The sequence below is a fragment of the Camelina sativa genome, chromosome 4 (assembly GCF_000633955.1).
Source record: "Camelina sativa cultivar DH55 chromosome 4, Cs, whole genome shotgun sequence".
NCBI lineage: Eukaryota > Viridiplantae > Streptophyta > Magnoliopsida > Brassicales > Brassicaceae > Camelina > Camelina sativa.
The window spans coordinates 11,740,754-11,751,553 of record NC_025688.1 but is presented as its reverse complement, the minus strand read 5'-3'; the positions used below and the strand labels follow the sequence as shown (position 1 = coordinate 11,751,553).

At 42.1% G+C, this 10,800-nt stretch overlaps 1 protein-coding gene across 1 annotated transcript; it reads right to left on the bottom strand.

Annotated features, from left to right (window-relative positions):
- On the bottom strand, positions 8,600 to 9,859 carry LOC104783761. Its single transcript, XM_010508876.1, has 2 exons — positions 9,689 to 9,859; positions 8,600 to 9,583 (listed from the first exon to the last, which is right to left on the bottom strand). Exons 1-2 carry the CDS (start codon positions 9,857 to 9,859, stop codon positions 8,600 to 8,602), a joined length of 1,155 nt encoding a protein of 384 aa, XP_010507178.1.

Sequence of the window (10,800 nt, the reverse complement as noted above, 5' to 3'; positions counted from 1 at the left end):
TCTCTATCTCTCGGCTCACTCAGTTACAAAAATGGTTTTTGAACATTTGAACATTTGAATAATTCTGGGTTTTTGAATATTTGAACATTTGAATAATTCTGGGTTCTTAAACATTTGAATAATTCTCGGCTCACTTGTTTTGTTTTTGAATTCTTAGTTCACTTTAACTCTTGAATTATTCAGATGAAAGGTTATCAAATTTAGTAGCTTTATGGTTTCATTTCACTCCATAGCTTTAGTTTAAATTTAAATTTTGTCTTGGTCACTCTTCTTTACTCGTTACTATTTGTGAAAAGTGTATTTAGAAGTGATACAAAGTGTATTTAAAAGTGTATTTAAAAGTGTATTTAAATTTTGTCTTGGTCGTCAACAATCAATGAAGGGAGATTCCAAAAAAGTGAGTAGCTTTTGTAATCTAGAATAACTTGTATGATTGTTGTAAACCTGTTTCATCTCAATTCTATTTGATTCTAACATGTGGGCTACCTTTGCAACAATTTTAATCTTGTTATATCTATCTATCATCTTTTCAGGAGCATGAGAAGGGTGGACGACAAGGGAAAACGATAAAGATATTCTCCATCGCATCAGGGCATTTGTAAGAGCTATCATTTTTTATCTGCTTGACCACATAGATTGACTCAGGATATTTAGAAGTTTCTGTGTAATTTAGTTTCATGTGGTTTATAATTTCATCATTAACTTGACTCTTTCTTCTTTTGTGTTGTCTGTTGGTTTCATTTCATGTCTGTNAAAACTATCTAAGACTGAGAACAATTTGGGCATACAAAGCTTAACTCTTGATGATCTACCCTTTTCTCATTCACTCTCATTTTCATTTTTTTATTTATTTAAACCCCCTAGAATTTAAACTACCCACATCCTTGATTTTAACTCTCCTTTTTTACTCCCTAAGGTTTAGACTTTTAAACTTTAAACTTCTAGCTCTCTTTTTTTTTTTTTCTTTTCTTTGCTAAACTCCNGAGAGTGTATTAGAGACACTTAATGGATTGCCTGGAATTATGAAGTGGTATTCATTTTACAAAGCAACAGTTCAGCATCTTATAGCAGATGAAGCAACCAGGCGGGGTTTTATAGCTTTTACTAGTGCTGAAGATAAGATTAGTTTTTTGGAGCTTATGACTAGAAGGAAACTTGATGATTTGTAGTGTTTATGAAGCAGATCATGACATTGCATGTGTTATAGTTTTGGTTTTGTTGTGTTATGAACGAGTTTTGGTTTTGGTTGTGTTATGAACGAGTTTTGGTTTTGGTTGTGTTATGAACATTGTTGTGTTATGAACGATTAACGAGTTTCGGTTGTGTTTGGCAATTAGTTTATTTATGGCAACTATTCTATGGTTTTGTAGATGATTAGAAGATGGATGTTGGGTGATGATGATGGTGATGATGATGATGAACTTGGTTTGATTGATTCACTTACTGCAGAGAGGTTAAGTCATAGAACAGATCGAGGAGCAGGATGGCGTCATGTCCAACAACTTATGCATGGATCAGATACACAATGTTATGACATTCTCCGAATGAACCAAAGAACTTTTGAGGCTTTACAAGAGTAAAACCTGTTTTGAGGAATGATGATCGATATTGGCCATTCTTTAAAGATTGTGTTGGAGCACTTGATGGAACTCATATCCCGGTTCGTCCTCCAAGTCGATCTGCAGAAGCATATAAAGGTAGAAAGCAAGAACCTACAATAAATGTTCTTGCTATATGTAACTTCGATATGAAGTTCATATACGCATATGTTGGTGTACCTGGTAGAGCACATGATACAAAGGTCTTGACTCATTGTGCGAGGTATGAACCTTTTTTCCCACATCCTCCTAGTGGGAAGTACTATCTTGTTGACTCTGGGTATCCCACAAGGATAGGGTATCTTGGTCCACATCGTGGTTTGCGATATCATCTTGGTCAATTTGCTAGAGGAGGACCACCAGTAAGTGCACGAGAGTTGTTCAACAGAAAGCATTCAGGTCTGCGATCTGTGATTGAAAGGACATTTGGAGTGTGGAAAGCAAAATGGAGGATTTTGGATCGTAAGCATCCAAAATATGGTCTCATTAAGTGGATTAAACTCGTAACGGCAACGATGGCACTACACAACTTCATACGGGATTCACATAGGGAAGATCATGATTTTGTACATTGGCAAAGTACAGAAGGATATCATGGTGATGAAGGAGAAGAAGAAGGAGAAGGAGAAGAAAGAGAAGAGGAAGAAGGAGAAGGAGAAAGAGAAGGAGAAGGAGAAGGAGAAGAAGAAGAAGAAGAAGAAGAAGAAGAAAAAGAAGAAGAAGAAGAAGAAGAACATATTGCATATGAGCCGACCGGTGATAGAGCAATGGAAGCTCTGCGTCAAAACATCACGAATGAATATGGTCAAGGCCGTTTACCTTATTAGAAATTTTTACGAGTTCGGCTATTCTTTTTGTTTATGACTTCATTTATTATTTTAGTTATAAAGACTTCGACTACTTTTTTTTTTATAACTTTGTGTATTACTTTTCGTCCAATGTTTTGGTTTATTATTTTTGTTTTAATTTAGCTCATGATTTATCACAAAAATATGTTGTTATAACTATATTACCAGCTAAAATTATTACCAGCTAAAATTACAAATATTTTCTGGTTATAAAAGATTTAAATTACAATTTTTTGATTTAAAATATAATGATACAAATTTATAAATATGAAATAAGAATTGAGTGTAAAATTGCCGCAGCGTCAGCAAAACGAACACAAAACCAGCGGTTGCGGCAGCGGCAGCGTTAATAAAACGAACAGAATACTTGCGGCTGCGGCAGCGTCAGCCGCAGAGATAGCGGCGACGAAACGAACAACAACCTGCGGTAATGTTTGACGCTGTCGCTGCCGCTGTCGCTGCCGCTGTCGCTGCCGCTGTCGCTGCCGCTACCGCTAACCTTAGGGACTTTTTCTTCTTCCCTTTTTTTTTATTCCACAACCCAACCCCAAATAATCATTCTAACCACCTAACCTTCAAAACCGAATCTATTAGCTAGTTCAAATTCTAACTTAGCTAAATCAAGAGGCAGTTCTTTGTCGTTCTCAATACTCTCAAGGTTTCACAAGCTATAGCACAATGAAAGAGGCCTCACTCAACAATTCACAACAAGGTTTGAAAGAAAGGTTTGGGTTCATGGGTAGGAAAAACGAATCGGGTTAAACGAAAAGATTGGTAAAAAGTGGACTGCTAACCCGAGTTTGGAGTTACCATGAGAAAGTATTCAAATTCCATAAGCAAGACAATTATAGTTCAAATTAAATCCAATAATATAGAGATGTTCTAATGCTCAAGCAAGTGGAGGAAGCATTCAATCGACATAAAGGGTCTAAGCAAACATTTTTCATTTTTTTCCAAAGACTGATCTAGCAACAATGAACTGTGACTAAGGGCTATAGGTTCAATCCTAATGTTTGATTTTAAACAAGGTGGTTTTAATCATTGTCCCCTAAGATGCATATGCGACAATCCTATATGAAACAAACTAGACTCAATCCTAATATGCAAATGCAACTACATGAACACTCTTTTCTTTTCTTTTCCTTAAAATTTTTCAATTTTTTTTTTTTTTTGGTTTTTTAGTGCACATAGATGCAATGCAGACTCAAATGAATAAAACTAGCATGCAAAAATTTAAAATAATAATGAGAAAATAAGACACAATGTTAAATACATTCTAGGACCCTCCCCCAAACTTAAATTACACAGTCCCTGTGTAAATAAAAGTTTGAAAAAGAATCCAAGAATCACACAAAATGAATTAAACTAAATGCAATGTTATATACAAAGATCGGATGAAAGTGGTACCTCATGGGTTGGTGAAGAAGGAGGTTGAAACAGCCTCCATACTCGCCAACGTGTAGTCTGGGTCGTCTCTGGCTTCAGCAGGTGCCGGTGTGTGCTCGTCGGAGAGCTCAGAAATGCGCACTGACGACTTACTCAGACCAGCATCAGATTGATTGAGCTTGTTTATAGACCTGCCTTTGGGATTTCCTCCCAGGAAATAGCCGAAGCCTTGAGTTGAACAAAAGGACTTTGTCTCCAGCTTTTAAATCCTTGTGTCAGATTTTCTTGTCATGAAAAGCTTTGGTTCTTTCCTTGTAGATTCTCGAATTATCATAAGCCTCCAGCCGTATCTCATCGAGTTCGTGGAGATCCATTACTCTCTTTTCCTGGGCGGTCTTTATATCTAAGTTGAGCAGCTTGGTCGCCCACATTGCTTTGTATTCTACCTCGACCGGAAGGTGACAGTTTTTTCCGTAAAGAAGCTGGAAAGGTGTCCGCCCAATCGGTGTTTTGTAGGCGGTCCTGTAAGCCCAAAGTGCATCATCTAGCTTGAATGCCCAGTCCTTTTTTGTGATTCCTACAATTCTGGCTAATATCGCTTTAATCTGTTTGTTGCTCACTTCCACTTGTCCGCTGGTTTGTGGGTGATAAGCTGTCGCGACTTTATGCTTAACTCCGTGCTTTTTCAGCAAGCCATCGAAAACCCTTTTGATGAAGTGGGTTCCTCCATCACTGATCACTACTCTTGGGATTCCAAATCTGGGGAAGATAATGCTTTTGAACATCTTTATTACGGTAATGTGATCATTCGTCGGACTGGCGATTGCTTCTACCCATTTCGAGACATAGTCGACCGCCACTAGGATGTACATGTTTCCATTCGAGGGTGGGTTGAAAGGTCCCATGAAATCAATTCCCCAGACGTCAAAAATTTCGACTTCTAAGATTGGCTGCTGAGGCATTTCATTTCGTTGACCTATGTTGCCCATTTTCTGGCACGAATCACATTGTACTATGAAGAGCTGTGCATCCTTGAACATTGTTGGCCACCAAAGACCAGCTTGGAGTATCTTTTGGACTGTTTTGAAGGTTGCAAAATGTCCTCCATAGGCGGACCCCTGACAGTGCTCCAATACTCCCTGAACTTCCTCTTCTGCTATACATCTTCTGAACAGGCCATCCGTACCTTTCTTGTAAAGATAAGGTTCGTCCCAGTAGTTGCTGTTGACATCTCTGAAGAACTTTTTCTTTCTATGAGCGTCATAGTCCTTGGGAATTTCAACGCAGACCATGTAGTTCACGAAGTCTGAGTACCAAGGGAGCTTAGCCGACTCGATAGCCATGAACTCGATCGACCCGGTTGACTCGGGGATCGAGTGGGCGNTAAAAATAAGAAAATAAAACACAATGTTAAATACATTCTAGGACCCTCCCCCAAACTTAAATTACACAGTCCCTGTGTAAATAAAAGTTTGAAAAAGAATCCAAGAATCACACAAAATGAATTAAACTAAATGCAATGTTATATACAAAGATCGGATGAAAGTGGTACCTCATGGGTTGGTGAAGAAGGAGGTTGAAACAGCCTCCATACTCGCCAACGTGTAGTCTGGGTCGTCTCTGGCTTCAGCAGGTGCCGGTGTGTGCTCGTCGGAGAGCTCAGAAATGCGCACTGACGACTTACTCAGACCAGCATCAGATTGATTGAGCTTGTTTATAGACCTGCCTTTGGGATTTCCTCCCAGGAAATAGCCGAAGCCTTGAGTTGAACAAAAGGACTTTGTCTCCAGCTTTTAAATCCTTGTGTCAGATTTTCTTGTCATGAAAAGCTTTGGTTCTTTCCTTGTAGATTCTCGAATTATCATAAGCCTCCAGCCGTATCTCATCGAGTTCGTGGAGATCCATTACTCTCTTTTCCTGGGCGGTCTTTATATCTAAGTTGAGCAGCTTGGTCGCCCACATTGCTTTGTATTCTACCTCGACCGGAAGGTGACAGTTTTTTCCGTAAAGAAGCTGGAAAGGTGTCCGCCCAATCGGTGTTTTGTAGGCGGTCCTGTAAGCCCAAAGTGCATCATCTAGCTTGAATGCCCAGTCCTTTTTTGTGATTCCTACAATTCTGGCTAATATCGCTTTAATCTGTTTGTTGCTCACTTCCACTTGTCCGCTGGTTTGTGGGTGATAAGCTGTCGCGACTTTATGCTTAACTCCGTGCTTTTTCAGCAAGCCATCGAAAACCCTTTTGATGAAGTGGGTTCCTCCATCACTGATCACTACTCTTGGGATTCCAAATCTGGGGAAGATAATGCTTTTGAACATCTTTATTACGGTAATGTGATCATTCGTCGGACTGGCGATTGCTTCTACCCATTTCGAGACATAGTCGACCGCCACTAGGATGTACATGTTTCCATTCGAGGGTGGGTTGAAAGGTCCCATGAAATCAATTCCCCAGACGTCAAAAATTTCGACTTCTAAGATTGGCTGCTGAGGCATTTCATTTCGTTGACCTATGTTGCCCATTTTCTGGCACGAATCACATTGTACTATGAAGAGCTGTGCATCCTTGAACATTGTTGGCCACCAAAGACCAGCTTGGAGTATCTTTTGGACTGTTTTGAAGGTTGCAAAATGTCCTCCATAGGCGGACCCCTGACAGTGCTCCAATACTCCCTGAACTTCCTCTTCTGCTATACATCTTCTGAACAGGCCATCCGTACCTTTCTTGTAAAGATAAGGTTCGTCCCAGTAGTTGCTGTTGACATCTCTGAAGAACTTTTTCTTTCTATGAGCGTCATAGTCCTTGGGAATTTCAACGCAGACCATGTAGTTCACGAAGTCTGAGTACCAAGGGAGCTTAGCCGACTCGATAGCCATGAACTCGATCGACCCGGTTGACTCGGGGATCGAGTGGGCGATCGTGTGTCCGATCGTGTGGCTCATTTCTTCCAAGAAGGCGATGTGCATCAGTCTTTCCTCGGGCATTGAATCGTCGATTGGGAGTGGGTCTTCGATTCTAATTCTTGACAAATGGTCTGCTTCTCCGTTTTCAATCCCCTTTTTATCCAGGATTTCTATGTCGAATTCTTGCAGAAGAAGGATCCATCTGAGGAGCCTGGGTTTGGTGTCCTTTTTCGAGTAAATGTACCGTAGGGCGGCATGATCCGTGTAGAAAATCACCTTAGAACCGACTAAGTAGCTTCTGAACTTCTCGAACGCGAAAACTACAGCAAGGAGTTCCTTTTCAGTTGTGGCATATCTCGTCTGGGCATCGTCCATGGTCCTGATGGCGTAGTAGATCACATGGAGTTTTTTATTTATTCTCTCACCTAATACTGCTCCCACAGCGTAGTCTGACGCGTCACACATAATCTCGAAGGGATGGTCCCAGCCAGGAGCTTGGACTATTGGTGCACTCACCAAAGCCTCCTTTATCTTGTTGAAGGCATCTAAACAGTCTTTGTCAGCAATAAACTCCGCTTCCTTACAGAGTAGCCGTGTTAATGGTCGTGCGATCTTAGAAAAGTCCTTAATGACTCTCCTGTAGAACCTTGCGTGCCCTAAAAAGCTGCAGCTGAACCATCACTTTGATCTTAGCCTTGTCGACCTCTATCCCCTTTTCTGAGATCTTGTGCCCCAAAACTATTCCTTCCTGGACCATAAAGTGGCACTTTTCCCAATTTAGCACTAGATTGGTTTCCTCGCACCTTTTTAGCACTTTGCAGAGGTTTGACAGACACGGCGAGAAAGAATCTCCATAAACCGAAAAATTTTCCACGAAAACCTCCACCATTTCTTCTATTAAATCAGAGAAGATAAATGTCATGCATCTTTGGAAAGTTGCGGGAGCGTTGCATAAACCGAAAGGCATCCTCTTGTAGGCAAAAGTTCCATAAGGGCAGGTGAACGTTGTCTTCTCCTGGTCAGCAGGGTGTATTGGGATTTGGAAAAATCCACTATACCCATCAAGGAAGCAGTAGGAAGGATGATTAGCTAGTCGTTCCAGCATTTGGTCAATGAAAGGCAGGGGGAAATGATCCTTCCTCGAGGCTGCGTTAAGCTTCCTATAGTCGATACACATTCGATGACCAGTTATCGTCCTTGTGGGAATTAGCTCATCTTTCTCGTTTTTGACGATAGTGATTCCTCCTTTCTTCGGGACACATTGCACAGGGGACACCCAAGTACTATCAGAGATAGGGTAGATAACTCCAGCGTCGAGCAGCTTCAGAATCTCCTTTTTCACCACTTCTTTCAGGTTCGGATTTAGGCGACGCTGAGGTTCTATACTAGAGTACAATTCATCTTCAAGGTTTATCCGGTGAGTGCAAAGATCAGGGGATATACCCTTGATATCATCTAAAGTGTAGCCTATTGCTCTCCTATTGTTTCTTAATTGAGTGCAAAGCAATTTCAATTCCTTCTCAGGCAGGCTAGAATTAACGATTACCGGATAAGTTGAATTAAGTCCTAAGAAAGCGTACCTTAGCCCATTTGGTAGAAGTTTTAGTTCCACTTTAGGTGCCTTAGATTCGGGCCAATCATTGGTGATTTGGAGTTGCTGCTCGAGGTGGTGCTCGATCACTCTACTCGATGGGGCGATCAGGTCAGTGTCCGGGTTTGTCGGTGTTGAGCAACTGCAGGACATGATTTAGGAGTTGACTACTGACTTGTCCAAACTTCTATTGTCAAGCACTACTCCCTTTCTATCAAGCAATTCCTTGTAGAGTTCCGTTTCTTGATGCAGGAATCCCTCCTTACCATCATTTGTCAAAGCTGTTTGTCGCAATCCCCTATCGCAACCTCCTCAAATGCTTCCTCATGCAGTTTTTCTAACTCTTCTATCCGAAAGGTTTGATCAGCTATTGTAGGTTTTTTCATAGTTTCCCGAATGTCAAACTGCATAGTGAGGTCTTCCCCGAGCTTCAGATCGATCTTCCCGTTCCTCACATCAATTATTGCTCCCGCGGTGGCTAAAAATGGTCGTCCTAAGATAAGCGGATCACTTGGCTCCACATCCGTTTCCAAAACTACGAAGTCGGTTGGTACGTCTACTGACCCTACTTTGACTGGCAGATTTTCCAAAACTCCTCTTGGCAACCTCGTAGTTCGATTAGCCAGAACCAGCTGGATGTCGGTAGGCTTGAATTTCTCGAATCCGAGACGTTTAGCTACAGTGAGTGGCATCAAGCTGACTGATGCTCCCAAATCACAAAGACATCTTCTGAATTTCAATGGTCCGATCAAGCAAGGTAAAGTAAAAGATCCGGGGTCGCTCAGATTCTTAGGCGCGGTAGTCCTCTGGATTATCGCACTGCACTCATGATTGAGTATAACCATCCCTTGTACTTGCTTGATCCGCTCCATAACTGCATCCTTCAGAAATTTCTGGTAAGGGGGAATCAAAGTGAAGGCGTCCATTAGGGGCATGCGAAGTTCGAGTTTTTGCATCTGTTTTTCAAACAATGCCTTGTACTTCTCCAGGAGTTCCTTGCGAAATCGTCCAGGGAACGACAGAGGTGGTTTGTAAGGTGGGGGAATGAATCTCCTTTCTTTCTGCTTTTCTCTTCCCGGGTTGTCTGCAGGAGGCAAAGGTACTGGAGGGTCAACCCGATCGCCTATCCGAGTAGTGAGGTCGGGTAGAGGATCGGATTGAGCATCGGGTTGTCCTGGGGAGTGGCGTTGTTGTTCAGCAGAAGTGGTCGGTTCACCAAGATCCTCCCCATTTAGATCATTACTGTCCTCAGTGATGTCCTGTGGTACTGTTTAAGGGGGTAATTATCGGCCACTTCGTAGGGCGATCGCGTTTGCAGATTTCGTGTGACTGTTAGAGGTGGAAGCCGAGTTATCCGTAATCACTTGAATTCGGGAACCCAAGGCATCAAATCGGTCATGCAGTTCTTGGAAATTGTCTGACAGACGACAAGCGAGATTGTCGAATCTTGCATTAATGGTGATCATGTCCGTCTTCTGAGTGTATAGGATTTTGTGCATCAAGGATAGCAAATCCAGCGAGGAGGAACCCGACATGGGTATCGGACTGTGCATCGGGTGTTGTTAAGGCACGGTCAGGTTTGGCTTGTAGTTGTTGTAGCCTCCTTGGTTGTTGATGTAGTTAACATCCTTTAGTTGCATAGTCTCCCCATCTTGTTGTTGAAACTGCTCTTCCTCTGTTATAGAATGAACATGCTTCTGCTGGTTGAGGAGCTGATCGAGCTTGTCATTGAGGGCTTTCATGTCCCTCTTGTACTTGGCATCTTCTTCTCCTGTAGATCGCACAGAGCGATCATATTCCTCATTGTAGTTGCCATCAGATTGAGCCAAGTTCTTAACTAGGTCCCAACCTTCATCAACATCTGTGTTGAGGAAGTTACCATAGCTTGCGGTGTCCAGCAACATCCGTATCTTGGGGACCACGCCTCGGTAAAGTGTGCTCAGCAATGAAGCATTACTGAAGCCGTGATGTGGACATCGAGTAGTGTATCCCTTGAAACGTTCCCAAGCTTCACTGAACGTTTCGTTGTTCCTCTGAACAAAGCCGGAAATGTCATTTCGCAGCCTTGCGGTTCTGGAGTTGGAGAAGAATTTGTCCAAGAATGCCTTCTTGCACGCTTCCCAAGTGGTGATGGACTCCTTAGGGAGCGATTTCTCCCAGATTCGTGCTTTGTCTCCCAAAGAGAATGGGAGAAGCCGGAGCTTGAATCCATCTTCACTGACTCCATTGATCCTAGTGAGGCTACAGAGCCTATCAAATTCATCCAGATGATCCAATGGGTCCTCCATTGGCAATCCATGAAACATATTGCTCTGTATCATCTGGATGAGACTACTCTTGATCTCAAAATTATTGTTCTGCACAGCTGGTGGCACAATGCCATTCCTTTGAGTGTGAGTAGATGGAGCATCTCCTGCTCCTATATTGGTCCTTGCTTGAGGAGCTGGTGGACCGTTCTGATTATTCATCGTCTCCT